We start from the raw sequence: 25,734 nt of genomic DNA, 5'->3' as shown, positions 1-25,734 counted from the left end.
CCGGGGGGGTTCCGGGGGGGGGGTCCCCGTTATCTCTTGCCGCTCCGCCGCGTCTCTTTGCCGTTGCTGACGGGGCCGGGCTGGCTGCGGGTGATGCGGCCGCTCGGGGGGTGCGGGGCCGCGGCCGGGGGGTGCGCGGGGGGGCCCCCCGGGCTCAGCCCGTTCCCGTTCTGGCTCTCGGGGGCTGCGGGGAACCGGGAGGTGAGGGGTGGGGGTACCGGGGGTGGGGTGGGGTGGGGGGGGTACCGGGGGTTTGGGGGTGCGGTACCAACCTGGGGGGGCGGCGGGGGGGCCCGGGGGGGGCTGCGGAGCTGCCGGGGTCGAGCTCTCGGGCGGGGCCTGGGGAGGGGATGGAGACCCCCGAGTGTCACAGAGGGGGTTTTTTTTGGGGGGGGGGGGGTTTGGGGGGGATTTGGGGGAAGTTCAAGGGAAATTGAGGGGGTTTTGGGGAAGTTAGGGGAGGTTTTGGGGAAATTTGGGGCAAATTTTGGGGGGGGGGTTGGGGAAATTTGGGGGGGGCTTAGGAGATTTGGAGGAAATTAAGGGGGAATTTCGGGGAAACTCAAGGGGAATTTGGTGGGGATTCGGGGGAAATTTGGGGGTGGATTTGGGAGAAATCTGGGGGCATTTGGGGGAAATTTGGGGGCATTTGGGGGAAATTCCAGAGAAATTAGGGGATTTGGGGGAAATGAGAGGGCTTTTGGGAAAAAATGGGGGATTTGGGGGAAACTTGGGGGAAATTAGGGGATTTGGGGGAAATTCGAGATGGAGTTGGGGGGTTTGGGGAAGTTTAGCAGGATTTGGGGCGAATTCGGGGGGATTTAGGGTAAATTTGTGGGGATTTGGGGTAAATTTGTAGGGATCTGGGGCAAATTCACAGGGATTTGGGGCAAAATTTGTGAGGATTTAGGGTAAATTTGTGAGGATTTGGGGTAAATTTGTAGGGATTTGGGGCAAATTCAGGGGGATGTGGGGATTTGGTGCAAATTCATGAGGATTTTGGGCGAATTTGGGAGGATTTAGGGTGAATTTGTGGGGATTTAGGGTGAATTTGTGAGGATTTGGGGTAAATTTGTGGGGATTTGGGGTAAATTTGTAGGGATTTGGTGCAAATTCATGAGGCTTTGGGGTGAATTCATGCGGATTTGGGGCAAATTCGGGGGGAACTCGAGGGGATCCAGCTCTGCCACCCCCAAACTCACCCCTTTGCCCTGCGCCTGCTGCGCCACGTACTCGGGGTTGGGCTCGCTGAAGTTGGGCACCTCGGAGTAAACCATGCAGAACCTGCGGGCACAGCGGGGCTTTTTGGGTCCCCCCGATCCCACAAACCCCCTGGGTCCCCAAAACCCCCCCAGGACTCCCCAAAACCCCCCCCAGGCCCCTCCTTACTCGCCGATCTTCTGCAGGTCGCCGCCGCGGCCGGTGTAGAGCGTCAGGCAGCCCTTGAAGACGGAGGCGTAGCTGAGGATGAGGAGGATGGGGGGGTCAGGGCGGGGTCCCCAAGTGTCCCCAAGCGTCCCCAGGTGTCCCCAGTACCCCTTGGTGAGGCGGATGATGTCCCCGGGCTGGATGAGGTTGCCCACATCGTCCCACACGGAGATGTTGATGCTGCCGGTCTTGTCGGCCACTTTGCACGTGCGCACCTCGTGGCCGTCCTTGGTCTTGGTCACCCGGCCTGGAGGGGACAGCGAGGGGACATCGGGGTCACCAGGGACCCAGGGGGCAGAGGGGACCTCAGGGGGTGGCACTCACCGGTCTCCAGCACGATGAAGATGAGGTTGAGGTTCTTGAGGCCGGGTTTGACGTCCTTGACCAGCGTCTCGGCGCTCATGGTGGCAGCGCGGCCGGCGGGGACACGGAGTGGCACCCTGGGGACAGCAGGGACAGGGAATGGCACCCTGGGGACAGCAGGGACAGGGGATGGCACCCTGGGGACAGCAGGGACAGGGGATGGCACCCTGGGGACAGGGAATGGCACCTTGGGGACAGCAGGGACAGGGGATGGCACCCTGGGGACAGCAGGGACAGGGGATGGCATCCTGGGGACAGGGAATGGCACCTTGGGGACACGGAGTGGCTCCCTGGGGACAGCAGGGACAGGGGATGGCACCCTGGGGACAGGGGATGGCACCCTGGGGACAGCAGGGACAGGGGATGGCACCCTGGGGACAGGGAATGGCACCCTGGGGACAGGGAATGGCACCCTGGGGACAGCAGGGACAGGGGATGGCACCTTGGGGACAGGGAATGGCACCCTGGGGACAGCAGGGACAGGGAATGGCACCTTGGGGACACGGAGTGGCACCCTGGGGACAGCAGGGAGAGGGAATGGCACCCTGGGGACAGGGAATGGCACCTTGGGGACGGGGAATGGCACCCTGGGGACACGGAGTGGCACCTTGGGGACAGCAGGGACAGGGAATGGCATCCTGGGGACGGGGAATGGCACCTTGGGGACACAGAGTGGCACCTTGGGGACAGCAGGGACAGGGAATGGCACCCTGGGGACAGGGAATGGCACCCTGGGGACAGCAGGGACAGGGGATGGCACCTTGGGGACAGGGAATGGCACCCTGGGGACAGCAGGGACAGGGAATGGCACCTTGGGGACACGGAGTGGCACCCTGGGGACAGCAGGGAGAGGGAATGGCACCCTGGGGACAGGGAATGGCACCTTGGGGACGGGGAATGGCACCCTGGGGACACGGAGTGGCACCTTGGGGACAGCAGGGACAGGGAATGGCATCCTGGGGACGGGGAATGGCACCTTGGGGACACAGAGTGGCACCTTGGGGACAGCAGGGACAGGGAATGGCACCCTGGGGACAGGGAATGGCACCCTGGGGACAGCCGGGACACGGAGTGGGACCCCTGGGGACACAGGGGATGATGGCACCCGTGGGACACCGAATGGCACCGTGGGGACACGGAGTGGCACCGTGGGGACAGCGGGGACATGAAACCTCACCCGCGGGGACAGCGGGGACACTGGAGGGGACACCGGCAAGGGACAGCGGGACTGGGGGACACCGGGGGGACAGCGGGGACCGGGGGGACAGCGGGGGGACACCGGGGACCGGCGGGACACGGGGTAGGGGGCTGGGACACGGGACAAGGCACCGGGGGCACACCGGGGACAGGAAGGGCTTTGGGGTCCGCGGGGACAGGGAGGGCTGTGGGGACCGGGGGGACACCGGGGACAGGGAGGGCTTTGGGGACCGGGGGGGACACCGGCGGTGGCAGCCCTGGGACCGGCCCGCAGCGAGGGGACAGCCGGGATGCGGGACCGGGACACCGGGGATGGAACACCGGGACCCGGGCGTGACATCGGGGCTGGCCCTTGGGAACATCGCTGCTGGACACGGGGACCGCGGGGACGGGGCCACCGGGCTGTGCGGACACCGGGGACGGGACCACCGGGGACCGGACAGCACCGGCCGGCGGGGGACACCGGGGACGCCACGGTAGGAACGAGACACCGGGGACGGCAACGCGAAGGCAGCACCGCGGGGGACGGGACAGCGGGAGCATCCCTGCTGGGCACCGGGACCACCGGACTGCGGGGACGCGGGGGCCGCCGGGACACCGGGGACAGGACCGCGGGAACGGGACTACCCACGAACGACACTCCGGGGCCACCGGGACCGGGAGCAGAACCAGGACCGGGAGCGGGACCGCCCTCCCTCCCGTCCCGCCACCAGGGGGCGCTCGCACCTCCCGCCGCGCGCTCACCGGGCACGGCGCCGCCGCCGCCGCGGGCGCTCCCGGAAGTCCGCGACCGCAGCCAATCAGCGCGCGGGGGGGCGGGTGACGCGCGGCGCCTCCAACCAATAGCGATGCAGAAAGGGCGGGACTAGGAGGCTAAACCCCGCCCTCTCCCCGCCCCTACCACCGAGTTCCGGCCCGCGCGGCCAGAGCGGCACTTCCGGCGCGGCACTTCCGGCGCGGCGGGGCCGGGCGGGGGCACCGGGAGGAGGGCCGCGGCCGCCGCTGAGCCCCGAGCGGCCCCGAGCGGGCCGGGCCCGCCGCCCGCGGTACGTGCGGCTGCGGGAGGGGCAGCGGAGAGGGCCCCGGGCGGTGCTTCGGGCTTCCGGGGCGGGCGGGCGCCGTGCGGTGCGGCCCCGGTAGCACCGGGAGAACGGGGAGAGGCCGCGGGCTGGGGGAGGCCGGAGGAGGGGAAACCTTCCCGGGAGAGACCGGAGGAGCCCCGGGGGGGTCGCGGTTGGTGGAGGAGCCCCGGGCCGGTGTCGGTACCGGGCACCGGGGAATGGGACGGGAACGGAGCCCCCGGGGATGGGGAAACCGGGAGCGGCTCCGGTGGGGATTGCCCGGGAACGGAATCTGGGGAGAATCCCGAGGAATTTGGATGGGGGGGGGGATGGGGATGGGGGATGGCGGGGATTTTGGGGAAAATCCAGAGGAATGTGGGGGGGGGATTTTGGGAATAATTGGAAGGAATTTGGGGAAGAATCCCGGAAAAAATCGGGGCCGGTTCCGAGGAGCTCCCGCGGGAATTCCGGGGGCTGGAAGGATCTGGGGGAAATTCCAGAGGAATTTGGGGAAAATCCGGAGGAATTTGAGTGAAAAATCCAGAGAAATTTGGGGGAGGATGAAGGGGAGGGGGTGGAAATCAAGAGGAAATTGGGGAGAAATCCAGAGACATTTTGGGGAGAATATGGAGAAATCTGGGGGAAAATCCAGAGAAAGTTTTGGGAAAAGCCACAAGAATTTTGGGAGAAATCCAGAGGAATTTGGAGGAAAATCCAGAGGAATTAGGAGGAAAATCCAGAGGAATTTGGAGGAAAATCCAGAGGAATTTTGGGGGGAAATCCAGAGGAATGTTGGGAATGTGGGGAGCTAAATAAACAAAATAAACATTCCCTAAATTTCCAGGGAAACCTCGGAATTCTCAGAATTCCCACTGGGCTGGAATCCCCAAATTTCTGAGCCTGAATCCCAGTGGGAATGGGGCTGGAATTCCCAAATTTTGGAACTTCGATCCCAGTGGGAACGGGGCTGGAATTCCCAAATTTTGGAACTTTGATCCCCTTGGGAATGGGGCTGGAATTCCCAAATTTTGGAACTTTGGTCCCAGTGGGAATGGGGCTGGAATTCCCAAATTTCTGAACCTGGATCCCAGTGGGAATGGGGCTGGAATTCCCAAATTTCTGAGCCTGGATCCCAGTGGGAATGGGGCTGGAATTCCCAAATTTGTGAGCCTGGATCCCAGTGGGAATGGGGCTGGAATTCCCAAATTTTGGAACTTTAATCCCAGTGGGAATGGGGCTGGAATTCCCAAATTTGTGAGCCTGGATCCCAGTGGGAATGGGGCTGGAATTTCCAAATTTCCGAGTCTGCATTCCTCTGATCCAACTGGGCTGGAATTCCCAAATTTCTGAGCCTGGATCCCAGTGGGAATGGGGCTGGAATCCCCAAATTTCTGAGCCTGGATCCCAGTGGGAATGGGGCTGGAATTCCCAAATTTCTGAGCTTTGATCCCACAGGGAACGGGGCTGGAATTCCCAAATTTCTGAGCCTGGATCCCAGTGGGAATGGGGCTGGAATTCACAAATTTTGGAACTTTAATCCCAGTGGGAATGGGGCTGGAATTCCCAAAGATCCGAGTCTGCATTCCTCTGATCCAACTGGGCTGGAATTCCCAAATTTCAGAGCGTGGATCCTTATCCAAGGCTGGTTGGGGGCTCCGTTATTCCCAAAATTCCAAAAAAATCAGAGCAGGGGGGCATTTCTTCCCATAGTTGGGAATTCCACGTGGGAATTGGCTTTTCCAGGAAATTCCAGCTCTTTTCCAGCCTGGGGGGGCAGAAGGACCTTCCCCCTCCCTCCCCCCCATCCTGGTTTTCCCCGTTTTTTTCTCTTTTTTGGGATCAGATCCGTCCTCCAGGACCTCGCGGCTCCGCCCTGTGGGAGAGGAGAGGGAAAAATGGGAGAATTTTGGGAGAAATTCCCTGCACAGAGTGAGGCCAGCCCAGCCCTGCGTCGTTCCAGGAGGAATTCTGCCACGGGAGGTAAATCCAGCATCCTTTTTTCCATGGGAATTCTTCCCATCCTTCCTTTTTCCATGGGAATTCCTCCCATCCTTCCTTTTTCCGTAGGAATTCCTCCAATCCTTCATTTTTCCATGGGAATTCTTCCCATCCTTCCTTTTTTCCATGGGAATTCCTCCAATCCTTCCTTTTTTCCATGGGAATTCTTCCCATCCTTCCTTTTTTCCATGGGAATTCCTCCCATCCTTCCTTTTTCCATGGGAATTCCTCCAATCCTTCCTTTTTTCCATGGGAATTCTTCCCATCCTTCCTTTTTTCCATGGGAATTCCTCCCATCCTTCCTTTTTCCACAGGAATTCCTCCAATCCTTCCTTTTTTCCATGGGAATTCCTCCAATCCTTCCTTTTTTTCCATGGGAATTCTTCCCATCCTTCCTTTTTCCATGGGAATTCCTCCCATCCTTCCTTTTTTCCATGGGAATTCTTCCCATCCTTCCTTTTTCCATAGGAATTCCTCCAATCCTTCCTTTTTTCCATAGGAATTCCTCCAATCCTTCCTTTTTTCCATGGGAATTCTTCCCATCCTTCCTTTTTTCCATGGGAATTCCTCCAATCCTTCCTTTTTTCCATGGGAATTCTTCCCATCCTTCCTTTTTTCCATGGGAATTCCTCCCATCCTTCCTTTTTTCCATGGGAATTCCTCCCATCCTTCCTTTTTCCATAGGAATTCCTCCCATCCTTCCTTTTTTCCATGGGAATTCCTCCCATCCTTCCTTTTTTCCATGGGAATTCTTCCCATCCTTCCTTTTTCCATGGGAATTCTTCCCATCCTTCCTTTTTCCATGGGAATTCATTCAGCCTTTCCTTTCGTTTCCCTTTTCCCTTTTTTCCCTTTTCTCTTTTCCTTTCCTTTTTCTGGAATTCCTCCAATTTTTCCCTTTTCCTTTCCTTTTCCCTTTTTTGGGAATTTTTCCAATCCTTCCTCCTTTTCCTTTTCCTTTTTTGGGAAATGCTCCAATTTTTTCCCTTTTCCCTCTTTCATTTTCCTTTCCTTTTTCCTTTTTTGGGAATTCCTTCAATCCTTTCTCTTTTCCTTTTTCCTTTTTTCCTTTTTTCCTTTTCCATTTCCTTTTCTTTTTCCTTTTTTTTTTGGGAATTCCTCCAATCCTTCCTTTTTTCCGTGGGAATTCTTCCAATCCTTGGAGGAAAATCGGAGAAGAGCTGGGAATTCCCAGAAATTCCCAAGGAAATTGGAGAAGAGCTGGGAATTCAGATGGAATTTGGTTAAAAAGTAGTTGGAATTTGATTGGAATGAGTTGGAATTTGGATGGAATTTGGAATGTGGTTGGGATTCCACTGGGATTTGGTTGGGATTGGGAAGCTTGGAAGTGAAAGGCGAAGGAAAACCAGAATTTTGGGATGAGCCTGGTGCGATCCCAGAATTTTGGGATGAGCCTGGTGCGATCCCAGAATTTTGGGATGAGCCTGGTGCAATACCAGAGTTTTGGGATGAGTCTGGTGCAAACCCAGAGTTTTGGGATGAGCCTGGTGAGATCCCAGAGTTTTGGGATGAGCCCGGTGCAATTCCAGAGGAGTTTTGGGACGAGCCCGGTGCGATCCCAGAATTTTGGGATGAGCCTGGTGAGATCCCAGAGTTTTGGGACGAGCCCGGTGAGATCCCAGAGGAATTTTGGGACGAGCCCGGTGAGATCCCAGAGGAATTTTGGGATGAGCCCGGTGAGATCCCAGAGGAGTTTTGGGATGAGCCCGGTGAGATCCCAGAGGAGTTTTGGGATGAGCCGGTGAGATCCCAGAGTTTTGGGATGAGCCGGTGAGATCCCAGAGGTTTGGGACAAGTCCGGTGCGATCCCAGAGGAGTTTTGGGATGAGCCCGGTGCAATCCCAGAGTTTTGGGATGAGCCCAGTGCGATCCCAGAGTTTTGGGATGAGCCCAGTGAGATCCCAGAGTTTTGGAATGAGCCCGGTGAGATCCCAGAGTTTTGGGATGAGCCCGGTGAGATCCCAGAGGAGTTTTGGGATGAGCCCGGTGCGATCCCAGAGTTTTGGGATGAGCCGGTGAGATCCCAGAGTTTTGGGACAAGTCCGGTGAGATCCCAGAGGAGTTTTGGGATGAGCCCGGTGCGATCCCAGAGGAGTTTTGGGATGAGCCCAGTGCAATCCCAGAGTTTTGGGATGAGCCTGGTGCAATCCCAGAGTTTTGGGACGAGCCTGGTGCAATCCCAGAGTTTTGGGATGAGCCCGGTGAGATCCCAGAGTTTTGGGATGAGCCCAGTGAGATCCCAGAGTTTTGGGATGAGCCCAGTGAGATCCCAGAGGAGTTTTGGGATGAGCCCGGTGAAATCCCAGAGTTTTGGGATGAGCCCGGTGCAATCCCAGATTTTTGGGATGAGCCCAGTGAGATCCCAGAGTTTTGGGATGAGCCCGGTGCAATCCCAGAGTTTTGGGATGAGCCCGGTGCAATCCCAGAGTTTTGGGATGAGCCTGGTGAGATCCCAGAGTTTTGGGACGAGCCCGGTGAGATCCCAGAGGAGTTTCGGGATGAGCCCGGTGCGATCCCAGAGTTTTGGGACGAGCCCGGTGCAATCCCAGAATTTTGGGATGAGCCCGGTGCAATCCCAGAGTTTTGGGACGACTCCAGTGCGATCCCAGAGGAGTTTTGGGACGAGCCCGGTGCGATCCCAGAGTTTTGGGACGAGCCCGGTGCAATCCCAGCCAGGCAGGAGGGGAGGAGGGGCTGTTCCTGGAGCTGCTCCTGCCTCTGGGAACACCTGAAATCCAGGGAATTTTCCGGAGCCGTGGGAGAGGTCCCGGCGCTCCCGGCTGTGCCGAGGGCTCCCAGGTTTCTCTGCAGCTGCTCTGATCCCGTGGGAAGGGCTGGGGAGGGATTTGGGGCCGTTCCAGGCTCTGGGAACGGCCCTGACCCCACACCCCGCAGCCGTTGGCCCTTATCGAAGCCTGGCCTGGGATTTTCCAGGGTTTTTTTTTTTTTTTTGGGAATAAAGGATCCGCCGGCACCTGGAGCTGGTTTGTGGGGACAGGGGAGGGGACAAAGTCTCCCCCGGGGCTCGGGGAGGGTCCCCAGGGCCGGACACGGAGCGGTGGCCTCACATCTGTCCCTCTGTCTGGAAGGGCAGGTTTGGGGTGTTGGGCACCGAAATCCCCCCCAAAAAAATGGGGAAAAGTGGCTGGGATGAGTGTGGCTTTGTGGGATTGGGCTGGGCCGTGCCAGGGACTCCAGAAATCCCAAAAAAAACCAAAAAATCGGGAAAAAGTGGCTGGGGGAAGGTGTGGCTCTGTGGGATTGGGCTGGGCTGTGCCAGAGACTCCAGAAATCCCAAAATCCTCCAAAAATCCCAAAGAAATCCCAAAAAAAAAGGGGAAAAATGTGCTGAGGGGAAGGTGTGGGCTGAGTGTGGCTCTGTGGGGTTGGGCTGGGCCACACCGGGGGTTCCAGAAATCCCAAAAAAAGCAAAAAATCCTGAAAAAAAAAGGGGGAAAAGTGGCTGGGGGAAGGTGTGGCTCTGTGGGATTGGGCTGGGCCGCGCCGGGGGCTCCAGAAATCCCAAAATCCTCCAAAAATCCCAAAGAAATCCCCAAAAAGAGGGAAAAAAGTGCTGAGGGGAAGGTGTGGGCTGAGTGTGGCTCTGTGGGGTTGGGCTTGACCACACCGGGGGCTCCAGAAATCCCAAAAAAGCAAAAAATCCTGAAAAAAAAAGGGGGGAAAGTCCCTGGGGGAAGGTGTGGCTCTGTGGGATTGGGCTGGGCCGCGCCAGGGACTCCAGAAATCCCAAAATCCTCCAAAAATCCCAAAGAAATCCCCAAAAAGAGGGGAAAAAAGTGCTGAGGGGAAGGTGTGGGCTGAGTGTGGCTCTGTGGGATTGGGCTGGGCTGTGCCAGGGACTCCAGAAATCCCAAAATCCTCAAAAAAAGCAGGAAAAAAAGGCTGTGGGGACGTGGGCTGAGCGTGGCTCTGCAGGGTTTGGTTGGACTCCAGAAATGCCAGGATTGGGCTGGGAATGGGCAGATTTGGGGTGTTGGGCACTGAAATCCCCCCAAAAAAATGGGGAAAAGTGGCTGGGCTGAGTGTGGCTCTGTGGGATTGGGCTGGGCCGTGCCAGGGACTCCAGAAATCCCAAAATCCTCCAAAAATCCCCAAGAAATCCCAAAAAAAACAGGAAAATTGTGCTGAGGGGAAGGTGTGGGCTGAGTGTGGCTCTGTGGGATTGGGCTTGACCACACCGGGGGCTCCAGAAATCCCAAAAAAAGCAAAAAATCCTGAAAAAAAAAGGGGGGAAAGTCCCTGGGGGAAGGTGTGGCTCTGTGGGATTGGGCTGGGCCGCGCCAGGGGCTCCAGAAATCCCAAAATCCTCCAAAAATCCCCAAGAAATCCCAAAAAAAACGGGAAAATTGTGCTGAGGGGAAGGTGTGGGCTGAGTGCGGCTCTGTGAGATTGGGCTGGGCCGCACCGGGGGCTCCAGAAATCCAGAAAATCCTCCAAAAATCCCCAAGAAATCCCAAAAAAAGGGGAAAAATGTGCTGAGGGGAAGGTGTGGGCTGAGTGCGGCTCTGCAGCGATTTTTAACCTGCTCTGCTCCTCGGCTGGGGCACATCTGGGCACGGCCGGGGTGCAGGAGCTCAGCACATCTGGATGGGTTTTGGGAGTCCACATCTGGCTGAGAGGCCACAGCTGGCCGGTGGTGAGGTGTGGGAGCTCAGCACATCTGGCTGTGCCGGCGAGGCCGCATCTGGCCACCACATCTGGAACAGCAGCAGGGCCAGGCCTCGCCTGCCCTCCTGAGCCAGCCTGCGCTCCTGATGTGGGCACAACTGGAATTCCCAGGGCCCCTCACAGCTGGAATTCCTGCCCTGCACAGCTGGAATTGCTGAGGTGGGCACAGCTGGAATTCCTGCCCTGCACAGCTGGAATTGCTGATGTGAGCACAGCTGGAATTCCTGGGTCCCCTGCACAGCTGGAATTCCTGGGTCCCCTCACAGCTGGAATTCCTGAGGTGGGCACAGCTGGAATTCCTGCCCTGCACAGCTGGAATTCCCAAGTCCCCTCACAGCTGGAATTCCTGCCCTGCACAGCTGGAATTCCTGATGTGAGCACAGCTGGAATTCCTGGGTCCCCTGCACAGCTGGAATTCCTGGGTCCCCTGCACAGCTGGAATTACTGATGTGGGCACAGCTGGAATTCTTGCCCTGCACAGCTGGAATTCCTGAGGTGGGCACAGCTGGAATTCCCGGGTGCCCTCCCAGCTCCCGGGGCCGTGTCCCGGTGTCCTCCCCCACCCCGTGCCCCTCCCGTTGGGGTTTGGGGTGGGGACTCCTTATCGGGCCTTTGTCACCGCCCGCGTCACCCCCGTGTCACCGCTTTGATGTCCGGGAGGGGCGGAGGGAGCAGCAACGGCCGGGGCAGAGCTCAAGGCCGGCGCCGGCGCGGAGAGGAAGGTGCTGGAGGAAGGAATTTCCTGGGAATGCCGGGCTTGGAACGCTTCCGTTCGCAACGCCGGGAGCGCTCCCTGTCACACTGCAAAGCAAATAAACCACCCCAAAACCCCCAAATCAAACCCACAACTGGGGAATTTAGGGTTAGGATTAGCGTTCCCAGGATTGGGATTAGGATTAGGGTTCCCAGGGTTAGGGTTCCAAGGACTGGGATTAAGATTCCCAGGATTAGGGTTAGAGTCCCCAGGATTAGGATTCGGGTTCCTGGGATTAATGTTAGGGTTCCCAAGATTAGGAATTGTGTTAGGGTTCCCAAGATTAGGGTTAGTTTTGCCTGGATTGCATTTAGGATTAGGGTTCCCAGGGCGGACAGATTTAATACCCTTCCCAACCATTTCCCTGCAGGACTTTGGCCTTCAAACCCTGGTAGATCCCATTCCCAGGGGCTGGAATGGCTCTGGGAGATCCCAAAAAGCTCCAAGGGACCCAAGTTCCTCCCCATCCCTGAGCCAAGGCAGCTCCGGAAGGAGCGGGTTTGACTCAAAAACCCTTTCCCTGCTGGACCTTGGCCTTCAAACCCTGGTAGATCCCATTCCCAGGGGCTGGAATGGCTCTGGGAGATCCCAAAAAGCTCCAAGGGACCCGAGTTCCTCCTTCAAACCCTGGTAGATCCCATTCCCAGGGGCTGGAATGGCTCTGGGAGATCCCAAAAAGCTCCAAGGGACCCGAGTTCCTCCCCATTCCTGAGCCAAGGCAGCTCCGGAAGGAGCGGGTTTGACTCGGCACCCGTTGACGTGCCCCCTCCTGGCGCTCCCAGGTGTCCCCTGACCCGTGCCCGCCCCGCAGGGTTCTGGCGCCGGTGACGAGCGATGGGGTATGATGTAGCTCGGTTCCAGGGGGACGTTGACGAGGACCTGATCTGCCCCATCTGCAGCGGGGTCCTGGAGGAGCCGGTGCAGGTAGGACCCACCTGGGCACCGCGGCGGGATCCGGTGGCGGCTCCGGGCTCGGGGGTGTTGGGATGGGGCGTGGGGGGAGCTGCAGGGGTGTGGGTGGTCCTGGGAAGGGTTGGAGCAGCACAGGTTGGGGGGCAGCACAGGTTGGGCGTCGGCACAGGTTGGGGAGCAGCACAGGTGGGGGGTCAGCACAGGTTGGGGGGCGGCACAGCGGAGGGGTCCCCCCATCCTGGGGAAGGAGTGGAGGTGGCACTCAGGGCTCTGGCAGGGGTTGCTCACAAGTTGGACTTGATGATTCGGGAGGTTTTTCCCAAACTCAGCGATCCCGTGAGGGATCCTGTGAATGATGCCGTGAGCGGTTCCATGAGCGATCCCATGAATAACTCCATTAATGGTTCCTGTGAATGATCTCATGAGCAATTCCATGTTTGATCCCATGAATGACTCTATGGGTGATTCCAAGACTGGTTCCATGATCAGTCCCATGACTGAAGGAGCAGAGGTGGCACTCGGGGCTCTCCTGGGCATCAGTCCCAGCCTGGCCTTGATGCCCTGGGAGGTTTCCCCACCTCAGCCATTGCATGATTGATGCCATGATTGATCCCATGGTTGATCCCATGGTTGATCCCATGGCTGATCCCATGGTTGATCCCATGGTTCATCCCATGGTTGATCCCATGGTTCATCCCATGGTTGATCCCATGGTTGATCCCATGGTTGATCCCATGATTGATCCCATGAGTGATCCCATGGTTGATCCCATGGTTGATCCCATGAGTGATCCCATGGCTGATCCCATGACTGATCCCATGGTTGATCCCATGGTTGATCCCATGATTGATCCCATGGTTGATCCCATGGTTGATCCCATGGTTGATCCCATGAGTGATCCCATGGTTGATCCCATGAGTGATCCCATGAGTGATCCCATGATCGATCCCATTAGTTATCCCATGATCAATCCCATGACTGAAGGAGCAGAGGTGGCACTCAGGCTCTGCTGGGGATCAGTCCCAGCCTGGCCTCGATGCCCTGGGAGGTTTCCCCAATCCCAGCCGTTCCACGCGTGACCCCGGCGTCGTTCCCCGCAGGCCCCGCACTGCGAGCACGCCTTCTGCAATGCCTGCATCACGCAGTGGTTCTCGCAGCAGCAGACGTGCCCGGTGGACCGCAGCGTGGTGACGGTGGCCCACCTGCGCCCGGTGCCGCGGATCATGCGGAACATGCTCTCCAAGCTGCAGATCACCTGCGACAACGCCGTCTTCGGCTGCACGGCCGTCGTGCGCCTCGACAACCTCATGGCCCACCTCAACGACTGCGAGCACAACCCCAAGCGCCCGGTCACCTGCGAGCAGGGATGCGGGTGAGGGCGGGCACGGGATGGACATGGGATGGACACGGGATGGGGATGGACATGGGATGGGCATGGGATGGGGATGGGATGGAGATAGACACGGGATGGGGATGGACTGGGGATGGACATGGGACAGACACGGGATGGGGATGGACATGGGATGGGGATGGACATGGGATGGGGATGGACATGGGATGGACACGGGATGGGGATGGGCATGGGATGGACATGGGATGGGGATGGGATGGAGATGGACTGGGGATGGACATGGGACGGACACGGGATGGGGATGGACATGGGATGAGTATGGGATGGTCATGGACATGGGATGGACACGGGATGGGGATGGACATGGGATGGGATGGGCACAGTATGGGCACTGAGATGGACATGGGATAGGGATGGACATGGGACGGATGCGGGATAGGGAAGGACACGGGATAGGGATGAACACAGGATGGGGATGGACATGGGATGGACACAGGATGGGGATGGACACGGGATGGGATGGGCACAGTATGGGCACTGGGATGGGGATGGACATGGGATGGACGTGGGATAGGGAAGGACACGGGATAGGGATAAACACGGGATGGGGATGGACATGGGATGGACACGGGATGGGGATGGACACGGGATGGGCACAGTATGGGCACTGGGATGGGGATGGACATGGGATGGACACGGGATAGGGAAGGACACGGGATGGTGATGGACATGGGATGGTCATGGGATGGGGATGGACACAGAATGGCCATGGAATGGGCACAGGAATGGCTCTGGGATGGACACAGGATAGCCCTGGGATGGGGATGGACATGGGATGGGATGGAGATGGATATAGGATGGGAATAGACATGGGATGGGGATGGACACGGGATGGGCACAGTATGGGCACTGGGATGGGGATAGACATGGGATGGCCCTGGGATGGAGATGGACAAAGGATGGGGATGGGCACGGGATGGGGATGGACAGGAGATGGCCATGGAATGGGCAAAGGATGGACAGTGGGATAGACACAGGGTGGACGTGGGATGGACACAGGATGGCACTGGCATGGACATGGGATAGGGATGGACACAGGATGGATGTGGAATGGGCACAGGATGGGCACTGGGGCTGCCCTGGGATGGGCACGGGATGGAGGTGGACACGGGATGAACACAGGAAGGGCCCTGGGATGGGACACCTCCAGGAGAGGTTCAGATTGGACATCAGCAGGAATTTCCTCCTGGAAAGGGGTGTCAGGCTTTGGAACTGCCCAGGAAGGCAGCAAAGGAGAAAAATCCCCGTTTATTCCCCAAATCCTCCCCCAGCCTGGCACTCAGAGCCTGGCTTTCCACACCTGGATGAGCTCTGGAAGGTGTAAATTCCCCGAATTTGGGGTCTCCGCCTTTTTCCCCCGCTCCTGGCAGGTTGGAGATGCCCAAGGACGAGCTGCCCAACCACAACTGCATCAAGCACCTGCGCTCGGTGGTGCAGCAGCAGCAGACGAGGATCGCCGAGCTGGAGAAAACCTCGGCTGAGCACAAGCACCAGCTGGCCGAGCAGGTGGGCCAGGAACACCAGGATTGGGCCAGGACTGGGCTGGAAGGGCAAAATCCCCCAAAAATCCCGAAGAAATCCCAAAAAAAAGGGGAAAAAATGTGCTGAGGGGAAGGTGTGGGCTGAGTGTGGCTATGTGGGGTTGGGCTGGGCCACGCCAGGGACTCCAGAAATCCCAAAATCCCAAAAAAATCCCCAAGAAATCCCAAAAAAAACGGGAAAAATGTGCTGAGGGGAAGGTGTGGGCTGAGTGTGGCTCTGTGGGATTGGGCTTGAACACACAGGGGACTCCAGAAATCCCAAAATCCCAAGAAAATCCCCAAGAAATCCCAAAAAAAACGGGAAAAATGTGCTGAGGGGAAGGTGTGGGCTGAGTGTGGCTCTGTGGGGTTGGGCTGGGAGACGCTGGGGGCTCCAGAAATCCCAAAATCCGAAAAAAATCCCCAAGAAATCCCAAAAAAAACGGGAAAAATGTGCTGAGGGGAAGGTGTGGGCTGAGTGTGGCTCTGTGGAATTGGGCTTGACCACACTGGGGGCTCCAGAAATCCCAAAATCCCAAAAAAAATCCCAAAGAAATCCCAAAAAAAAGGGGAAAAAATGTGCTGAGGGGAAGGTGTGGGCTGAGTGTGGCTATGTGGGGTTGGGCTGGGCCACGCCAGGGACTCCAGAAATCCCAAAATCCCAAAAAAATCCCCAAGAAATCCCAAAAAAACGGGAAAAATGTGCTGAGGGGAAGGTGTGGGCTGAGTGTGGCTCTGTGGGATTGGGCTTGAACACACAGGGGACTCCAGAAATCCCAAAATCCCAAGAAAATCCCCAAGAAATCCCAAAAAAAACGGGAAAAATGTGCTGAGGGGAAGGTGTGGGCTGAGTGTGGCTCTGTGGGGTTGGGCTGGGAGACGCTGGGGGCTCCAGAAATCCCAAAATCCGAAAAAAATCCCCAAGAAATCCCAAAAAAAAACGGGAAAAATGTGCTGAGGGGAAGGTGTGGGCTGAGTGTGGCTCTGTGGAATTGGGCTTGACCACACTGGGGGCTCCAGAAATCCCAAAATCCCAAAAAAAATCCCAAAGAAATCCCAAAAAAAACGGGAAAAATGTGCTGAGGGGAAGGTGTGGGCTGAGTGTGGCTCTGTGGGGTTGGGCTGGGCCGCACCAGGGACTCCAGAAATCCCAAAAAAACCAAAAAATCCCCCCCAAAAATGGGGGAAAAGTAGCTGGGGGAAGGTGTGGCTCTGTGGGATTGGGCTGGGCCACGCCGGGTGCTCCAGAAATCCCAAAATCCCAAAGAAATCCCAAAAAATAGGAAAAATATGCTGAAGGGAGCAATGGTTTGAGTGTGGCTCTGCAGTAATTTTTAATGTTGTAAAAGATCTGATTTATTTGAAGGATGTAAGTTAAATCTGATAGTAGTTATTATTTATTGTTCTGATTTTGTCTGTTTTAAGCTCTTAATTCAAACTTGATATTTGTATGTATTACCTTTGTAAGATAAAAATAAAGGGAAAAAAACAAGGGGCGGGTTTGGCTTCTTAGGCACCAAAAAATGGGCAAAAACCAGGGTCAGTTTTTGGTGCTTGGACACCAAAATCCCCGCAAAAAAAAGAGGAAAAACGGGTTTTTTTTCCATTCTCAATGCCGTTTTTCCCTACCTTGGCAGAAGAGGGACATCCAGCTGCTCAAGGCGTACATGAGGGCGATCCGCAGCGTCAACCCCAACCTGCAGAACCTGGAGGAAACCATCGAGTACAACGAGATCCTGGAGTGAGTGCCGGGCATTTGGGGGCTTTTCCGGGGAAATTCGTCGTTTCTTGAGGGAAATTCGTCGTTTTTTAGAAAAATTCATCTTTTTTGAGGGAAATTCATTATTTTTTGAGGGAAATCTGTCATTTTTTTGAGGGAAAATCGTCATTTTTTTGAGGGAAATACGTCCTTTTTTGAGGGAAATTCGTCGTTTTTTGAGGGAAATTTGTCATTTTTTGAGGGAAATTCATTGTTTTTTTGAGGGAAATTCGTCATTTTTTAAGAAAAAATCAACTTTTTTGAGGGAAATTCATCATTTTTTTAGGGAAATTCATCTTTTTTGAGGGAAATTTGTCGTTTTTTGAGGGAAATTCATCCTTTTTTGAGGAAAATCCTTTTTTTTTTTGAGGGAAATTTGTCATTTTTTGAGGGAAATTCGTCTTTTTTTAGGGAAATTCATCATTTTTTGAGGGAAATTCGTCGTTTTTTGAGGGAAATTTCGTCGTTTTTTGAGGGAAATTCGTCGTTTTTTGAGGGAAATTCGTCATTTTTTTAGAAAAATTCATCTTATTTGAGGGAAATTCATCATTTTTTTAGGGAATTTCATCTTTTTTGAGGGAAATTTGTCGTTTTTTGAGGGAAATTCATCCTTTTTTGAGGGAAATTCGTCGTTTTTTGAGGGAAATTCATCCTTTTTTGAGGGAAATCTGTAGTTTCTTGAGGGAAATTCATCATTTTTTGAGGGAAATTCGTCGTTTTTTGAGGGAAATTCGTCGTTTTTTGAGGGAAAATCGTCATTTTTTTGAGGGAAATTCGTCCTTTTTTGAGGGAAATTCATCATTTTTTGAGGGAAAATCGTCATTTTTTTAGAAAAATTCATTGTTTTTTTGAGGGAAATCTGTAGTTTCTTGAGGGAAATTCATCATTTTTTGAGGAAAATTCATCGTTTTTTGAGGGAAATTCGTCATTTTTTGAGGGAAATTCGTCGTTTTTTGAGGAATATTCGTTGTTTTTTGAGGGAAATTCGTCATTTTTTGAGGGAAATTTGTCATTTTTTGAGGGAAAATCGTCATTTTTTTGAGGGAAATACGTCCTTTTTGGGGGGAAATTCATCGTTTTTTGAGGGAAATTTGTCATTTTTTGAGGGAAATTTGTAGTTTCTTGAGGGAAATTCATCGTTTTTTAGGGGAATTTCTATGTTTTGGGGGCAATTTTTTTTTGAGGGAAATTTGTGGTTTTGGGGGTGAAATTGTAGATTTTTGAGGGAAATCTGTAGTTTTTTGAGGGAAATCTATATAGTTTTTTGGGGGAATTTGTAATTTTTTGAGGGAAATTTTTCGATTTTGGGGGATTTTTTTTTTTGGTTTTGGGAGGAATTTGCCTTTTTTTTAAGGGAAATTAATAGTTTTTCGGGGGAATTTGCAATTTTTTTGGGGGGAATTTGCAGTTCCTTTGGGCCCTGGTGGGGATTGGTCTCAGGTTGAGCTCAGTGGTCATGGAGGTCTTTTCCAACCTCAGCAATTCCACAATTCCACCTCAAAACCTCCGTTCCTGAGCCATGTGTGTCCCCAGCTGGGTGGAAATCCACAATCCCACCCCAAACCCCCATCCCTGACCCCTCTGAGTGTCCTGAGCCTGGTGAACCCCCAAAATCCCACCCCAAACCGCCATCCCTGACCCCTCTGAGTGTCCTGAGCTGGGTGAACCCCCAAAATCCCACCCCAAACCCCCATCCCTGACTCCATTATCTCCCCCGAGCTGGGTGAACCCCCAAAATCCCACCCCAAACCCCCATCCCTGACTCCATTATCTCCCCCGAGCTGGGTGAACCCCCAAAATCCCACCCCAAACCCCCATCCCTGACTCCATTATCTCCCCCGAGCTGGGTGAACCCCCACATTTCCCCCCCAAACCCCCATCCCTGACCCCGTTATCCCCCGCCAAGGTGGCAGAATCCCCAAAATCCCACCCCAAACCCCCATCCCTGACCCCTCTGAGTGTCCTGAGCCTGGTGAACCCCCAAAATCCCACCCCAAACCCCCATCCCTGACCCCTCTGAGTGTCCAGAGCTGGGTGAACCCCCACATTTCCACCCCAAACCCCCATCCCTGACTCCATTATCTCCCCCCAGCTGGGTGAACCTCCAAAATCCCACCCCAAACCCCCATCCCTGACCACTCTGAGTGTCCTGAGCTGGGTGAACCCCCAAAATCCCACCCCAAACCCCCTTCCCTGACCCCTCTGAGTGTCCTGAGCTCGGTGAACCCCCAAAATCCCACCCCAAACCCCCATCCCTGACCCCTCTGAGTGTCCTGAGCCTGGTGAACCCCCAAAATCCCACCCCAAACCCCCATCCCTGACTCCATTATCTCCCCCCAAGCTGGGTGAACCCCCACAATCCCACCCCAAACCCCCATCCCTGACCCTTCTGAGTGTCCTGAGCCTGGTGAACCCCCAAAATCCCATCCCAAACCCCCATATCCCTGACCCCGTTATCCCCCGCCAAGGTGGCAGAATCCCCAAAATCCCACCCCAAACCGCCATCCCTGACCCCTCTGAGTGTCCTGATCTCAGTGAACCCCCAAAATCCCACCCCAAGCCCCCATCCCTGACACTTCTGAGTGTCCTGAGCCTGGTGAACCCCCAAAATCCCACCCCAAACCCCCATCCCTGACCACTCTGAGTGTCCTGAGCCTAGTGTACCCCCAAAATCCCACCCCAAACCCCCATCCCTGACCCCTCTGAGTGTCCTGAGCTCGGTGAACCCCCAAAATCCCATCCCAAACCCCCATCCCTGACCCCTCTGAGTGTCCTGAGCCTGGTGAACCCCCAAAATCCCACCCCAAACCCCCATCCCTGACCCCTCTGAGTGTCCTGAGCCTGGTGAACCCCCAAAATCCCACCCCAAACCCCCATCCCTGACCACTCTGAGTGTCCTGAGCCTGGTGAACCCCCAAAATCCCACCCCAAACCCCCATCCCTGACCACTCTGAGTGTCCTGAGCCTAGTGAACCCCCAAAATCCCACCCCAAGCCCCCATCCCTGACCCTTCTGAGTGTCCTGAGCTCGGTGAACCCCCAAAATCCCACCCCAAACCCCCATCCCTGACCCCTCTGAGTGTCCTGAGCTGGGTGAACCCCCAAAATCCCACCCCAAGCCCCCATCCCTGACCCCGTTATCCCCCCCCAGCTGGGTGAACCCCCAAAATCCCACCCCAAACCGCCATCCCTGACCCCTCTGAGTGTCCTGATCTCAGTGAACCCCCAAAATCCCACCCCAAGCCCCCATCCCTGACACTTCTGAGTGTCCTGAGCCTAGTGAACCCCCAAAATCCCACCGCAAACCCCCATCCCTGACCCCGTTATCCCCCCCCAAGGTGGCTGAACCCCCACAATCCCACCCCAAACCCCCATCCCTGACCCTTCTGAGTGTCCTGAGCTCGGTGAACCCCCAAAATCCCACCCCAAACCCCCTTCCCTGACCCCATTATCCCCCCCCAGCTGGGTGAACCCCCAAAATCCCACCCCAAACCCCCATCCCTGACCCCATTATCTCCCCTGAGCTGGGTGAACCCCCATCCCTGACCCCTCTGAGTGTCCTGAGCCTAGTGAACGCCCAAAATCCCACCCCAAACCCCCATCCCTGACCCCATTATCTCCCCCCAGCTGGGTGAACCCCCACATTTCCACCCCAAACCCCCTTCCCTGACCCTTCTGAGTGTCCTGAGCCTGGTGAACCCCCAAAATCCCACCCCAAACCCCCATCCCTGACCCGGTTGTGCCCCCCCAGGTGGGTGAACCCCCACAATTCCACAATCCCATCCCATCCCTGACCCCGTTATGTCCCCCCAGGTGGGTGAACCCCCACAATCCCCCCCCAAACCCCCATCCCTGACCCCGTTGTGCCCCCCCAGGTGGGTGAACTCCCTGCAGCCGGCGCGGGTGACGCGCTGGGGTGGCATGATCTCCACGCCGGACGCGGTGCTGCAGGCGGTCATCAAGCGCTCGCTGGTGGAGAGCGGCTGCCCAGCGTCCATCACCAACGAGCTGATCGAGAACGCCCACGAGCGCAACTGGCCGCAGGGGCTGGCCACGCTGGAGACGCGCCAGATGAACCGGCGCTACTACGAGAACTACGTGGCCAAACGCATCCCCGGCAAGCAGGCCGTGGTGGTGATGGCCTGCGAGAACCAGCACATGGGCGAGGACATGGTGCTGGAGCCGGGGCTCGTCATGATTTTCGCTCACGGCGTGGAGGAGATCTGAGGGGGAAAAAAGAAAATCCACTTCGGGACGGCGGTGGGGGGGGTGGGTTTCCCGGACTTGGTTTTTTAAGTGATTTTCGCTCATGGCGTGGAGATTTGGGGGAAAAAAATCAACGGTTCCGCCATCCTGGGACGGCAGGGGTTTCCTGGACTTGGAATTTTAGGGTTCCCTGCTTGATTGGACCGTTACAAACCCGGCTCGGCTCGCCCCGTTTCAAGGAGAGGGGGAGCAGGGGCTCCACGCACCGCCAGACGCCTCGGGGGGTCCCCCAAATCCCGGCCCTGCTGCCCGGCAAGCTCTGTCTCCTCGCCCCCTCTGGAATTTCCACCTGGCTTGGTGTCCCCGCACGGGCACTGCTGGTGTCACCAACCCTGGAGTGAGGGGTCCTTGGCCTTGGGGACCCTCCTGTCCCCCTCGCTTTGTGCATGCCCCGTTCCCTGGCCCCGGGAGCAGCCGGATCCCCCCCGGGCATCTCCCACCTCCTCCCAGTCCGTGTTTGGCTCTGCTTTCTCCACTCTTGGTGTTATTTTTCCAGACACTCGTGATTGTGGTTCTGTATTTTTTTTTTTTTTTGTACTTTAATTTTTTTTTTTGGACCTTTTCTCATTTTTACTCCCCCTTTTTATTTGATTTTCCAAGTACCGTGGGCAGGCGCCTCTGGCCTGGGTCCGTGGGACTCGTTGGGAATTTAATTTATTTGCATTTATTTTGGTTATTTTTTACCATTGTTTCTCCTCCGGTGTCGGTCCCGGCAGATCCGGCGGGAGGCAGGGATTGAAGTGATCAATAAACAGAATTCTGGTTGCTTTATCCCCGCTTTGGGGGCCTCCTCCTGCACCCCAAAACCCTCCCCGTGTCGGGGGGCTCAGTCTTGGGGTAAATATGGGTGGGTTTGGGGCTATTCTCCCCACCCTGGGGGCATCTTGGAGTCAACAAATGTCACTCCTGGGAGGGAATGGGGGTGGCTGAGGGTCCCGGGGGTTCCCCCTGCCCTGAAGCCCCCCAGATGTGCTCCCCAAAAAGGATGAACCTGTCCCCCTTGTTCCCACCCCAAAAAGAGCTGGGACCGGAGTGGGGTCCCCACTTCTCCTGCCCTTAAAAAATCCAGGATCAGAGAAAGGTCCCTGCTGCTCCCACGCCAAAATGAGCCGGCACTGCCGCAGGGGGTCCCCACCCCAAAAAGACCTGGGGTCCCTGCTGCTCCCACCCCAAAAGAGCTGGGATTGGAGGGTGTTCCTGTTGTTCCCACCCTAAAAGAGCTGGGACCAGGACTGGAGGGGTCCCTGCTGCTCCCACCCCTAAAGGAGCTGAGATTTGCGGGGTTCCCATTGTTCTGAACCCTAAAAGTGTTGGTACCGGGTCTTGGGGGATCCCTGCTGCTCCCACTCCTAAAGGAGCTGGGATTTAGGGGGGTTCCCATTGTTCCCAACCCTAAAAGAGCTGGGACCAGGACTGGAGGGGTCCCTGCTGCTCCCACCCCTAAAGGAGCTGGGATTTGAGGGGTTCCCATTGTTCCCAACCCTAAAAGTGTTGGTACTGGGTCTTGGGGGATCCCTGCTGCTCCCACCCCCAAAAGAGCTGGGATTAGAGGGGTTCCCATTTTTCTGAACCCTAAAAGTGTTGGTACCGGGTCTTGGGGGATCCCTGCTGCTCCCACCCCTAAAGGAGCTGGGATTTGAGGGGTCCCCATTGTTGCCAAACCTAAAAGTGTTGGTACCGGGTCTTGGGGGATCCCTGCTGCTCCCACCTCTAAACGAGCTGGGATTTAGGGGGGTTCCCATTGTTCCCAACCCTAAAAGAGCTGGGACCAGGACTGGAGGGGTCCCTGCTGCTCCCACCCCTAAAGGAGCTGGGATTGGAGGGGTTCCCAATGTTCTGAACCCTAAAAGTGTTGGTACCGGGTCTTGGGGGATCCCTGCTGCTCCCACCGCTAAAGGAGCTGGGATTTGAGGGGATTCCCCATTGTTCCCACTCCTAAAAGACCCGGTACCGAGGCGTGGGGACTCTTTGATCCTTCCGCCGTTAAAGGAGCCGGTACCGGAGAGAGAGCACGTGTTTTTCCCGCTGCTGCCGCCGTTAAGAGCCGGTAACCGAGGGAGGATCCCTGTGGCTACCCCCGTTAGAAGCGCCAGGACCTGAGGGGGGGTCCCCGTTGTTCCCACCCTTAAAAGTGCCAGTACCGGGGCTTGGGGGGATCGGTGGTGTTCCCGCCGTCACAGGAGCCGGTACCGGAGGCTGAGGGTGTGTCTTTCCCGCTGTTCCTGCACTTAAAAGAGCCGGTACCGGGGCTTGGGGGATCGGTGGTGTTCCCGCCGGTACCGGAGGCTGAGGGTGTGTCTTTCCCGCTGTTCCTGCGCTTAAAAGAGCCGGTACCGGCGCTTGGGGGATCGGTGGTGTTCCCGCCGGTACCGGAGGCTGAGGGTGTGTCTTTCCCGCTATTCCCGTCGTTAAAGGAGCCACTACCGACGGGCGGGAGGCTCCGTGATGCTCCCGCCGTTAAAAGAGCCGGTACCGGAGGGGCAGCGTGTGCTGGCCGGTACCGGGGGAGCTCCCACGTGTGTCCCCCACCAGCAAAAGTGAGCTCGGCGTCACGGACAGGATTCGAACCTGTGCGGGGAAACCCCATTGGATTTCGAGTCCAACGCCTTAACCACTCGGCCACCGTGACTCTCGCGCCTCCCTGCGCCGCGCTCCACATAGACCCGGCCCCGCCGCCGCTCCCGGCCCCGCCCCGCCCGGGGCTCGGACCCCGGCGTCCGGTACTCGGTGCCCGGCTTCGTGCTCAATGCCCGCTGCTCGGACCCCGGCGTCCGGTACTCGGTGCCCGGCTTCGTGCTCAATGCCCGCTGCTCGGACCCCGGTGTCCCGTGCCCGGTGCCCGGCTTGATGCTCAATGCCCGGTGCTCGGACCCCGGCGTCCGGTACTCGGTGCCCGGCTTCGTGCTCAATGCCCGCTGCTCGCAGCCCGGCGTCCGGTACTCGGTGCCCGGCTTCGTGCTCAATGCCCGCTGCTCGCAGCCCGGCGTCCGGTACTCGGTGCCCGGCTTGGTGCTCAATGCACGGTGCTCGGACCCCGGTGTCCCGTGCCCGGTGCCCGGCTTCGTGCTCAATGCCCGCTGCTCGCAGCCCGGTGTCCCGTGCCCGGTGCCCGGCTTGGTGCTCAATGCCCGCTGCTCGGACCCCGGCGTCCGGTACTCGGTGCCCGGCTTGGTGCTCAATGCCCGGTGCTCGGACCCCGGCGTCCGGTACTCGGTGCCCGGCTTGGTGCTCAATGCCCGGTGCTCGGACCCCGGCGTCCGGTACTCGGTGCCCGGCTTGGTGCTCAATGCCCGCTGCTCGCAGCCCGGTGTCCGGTACTCGGTGCCCGGTGCTCGGCTTGGTGCTCAGTGCCCAGTGCTCGGAGCCCGGTGTCCCGTGCCCGGTGCCCGGCTTGGTGCTCAATGCACGGTGCCCGGCGCTCGGAGCCCGGTGTCCCGTGCCCGGTGCTCGGCTTGGTGCTCGGAGCCCGGTGTCCCGTGCCCGGTGCCCGGCTTCGTGCTCGGAGCCCGGTGTCCCGTGCTCGGTGCCCGGCTTGGTGCCCGGTGCCCGGTGCCCGGCTTGGTGCTCAGTGCCCGCTGCTCGGAGCCCGCTGTCCGCTGCTCGGAACCCGGCTTGGTGCTCAATGCCCGGCGCTCGGTGCCCGGCACTCAGTGCCCGGTGCTCGGTGTCCGGTGCTCGGTGCCGTTCCGGGGCTCCCTCCGGTGCTCATCCCTTCCCACCCCCTGCCCTGGGCAGGGACACCTCCCGCTATCCCGGGCTGCTTCAAGCCCCGTCCAACCCGGCCTGGAACACTTCCAGGGACGGGGCAGCCACGGCTGTCCTGGGAAATCCATTCCAACCTTCCCCAGGGAGGAATTTCCTCCCAGTATCCGTCTAAACCCAATCTCCTGAGATTTGAACCCATTTCTCCTTGTCGTGCCTCGCTTGTCGCACTTGCGGGCGGCGGGGCCGGGAACGGCGCCCGGGGGCAGCGGGACCAACAACGGGCGGTGGAGCGGGGGCTCGGAGCCCGGAACAGCGCCCGGGACCGGGAACAGCGCCCGGGACCGGGAACAGCGCCCGGGGGACAGCGGGAACGGCGGGACAGGGACCAGCAGGAGGCGGTGGCGGTCGCGGCGGGACCGGTGGCGGGCAGTAGAACAGGGGCGGCGGGGCCGAGAATAGCGATTGAGGTCGGGAACAACGATTGGGGGTAGCGGTGCGGGGGCAAGAACTGCGACCGGGACCGGCAACACCGAGCGGCAGCGGGACCAGCGACCGGGACCGGCAACACCGGGCGGGAGCGGCGGGAGCGGCGGAGGCGGCAGTGCGGGAGCGGCACCGCCAGGGGGCGGCAGCGGAGGCGGCGGGAGCGCC

At 57.6% G+C, this 25,734-nt stretch overlaps 2 protein-coding genes and 1 non-coding gene across 3 annotated transcripts; 1 reads left to right on the top strand and 2 right to left on the bottom strand.

Annotated features, from left to right (window-relative positions):
- Positions 1-14: 14 nt before the first annotated feature.
- On the bottom strand, positions 15-3,658 carry NABP2 (nucleic acid binding protein 2). Its single transcript, XM_068211783.1, has 7 exons — positions 3,624-3,658; positions 1,753-1,868; positions 1,537-1,675; positions 1,390-1,461; positions 1,203-1,284; positions 273-339; positions 15-184 (listed from the first exon to the last, which is right to left on the bottom strand). The coding sequence occupies exons 2-7, from the start codon at positions 1,829-1,831 to the stop codon at positions 30-32; spliced, it is 594 nt and encodes a 197-aa protein (XP_068067884.1). The 5' UTR covers positions 1,832-1,868; positions 3,624-3,658; the 3' UTR covers positions 15-29.
- A 278-nt stretch (positions 3,659-3,936) lies between these two features.
- On the top strand, positions 3,937-22,149 carry RNF41 (ring finger protein 41). The gene is made up of 7 exons (XM_068211782.1): positions 3,937-4,034; positions 5,893-6,029; positions 12,323-12,435; positions 13,524-13,795; positions 15,205-15,340; positions 16,992-17,095; positions 20,988-22,149. The coding sequence occupies exons 3-7, from the start codon at positions 12,346-12,348 to the stop codon at positions 21,337-21,339; spliced, it is 954 nt and encodes a 317-aa protein (XP_068067883.1). The 5' UTR covers positions 3,937-4,034; positions 5,893-6,029; positions 12,323-12,345; the 3' UTR covers positions 21,340-22,149.
- Positions 22,150-23,925: 1,776 nt separating this feature from the next.
- On the bottom strand, positions 23,926-24,007 carry TRNAS-CGA (transfer RNA serine (anticodon CGA)). The gene has a single exon. It is a non-coding gene; the product is annotated as a tRNA-Ser (tRNA).
- Positions 24,008-25,734: the final 1,727 nt, after the last annotated feature.

The sequence above is a fragment of the Anomalospiza imberbis genome, chromosome 22 (genome assembly GCF_031753505.1).
Source record: "Anomalospiza imberbis isolate Cuckoo-Finch-1a 21T00152 chromosome 22, ASM3175350v1, whole genome shotgun sequence".
In the NCBI taxonomy this organism is placed as follows: domain Eukaryota; kingdom Metazoa; phylum Chordata; class Aves; order Passeriformes; family Viduidae; genus Anomalospiza; species Anomalospiza imberbis.
This window is presented reverse-complemented; position numbering and strand designations above follow the sequence as displayed.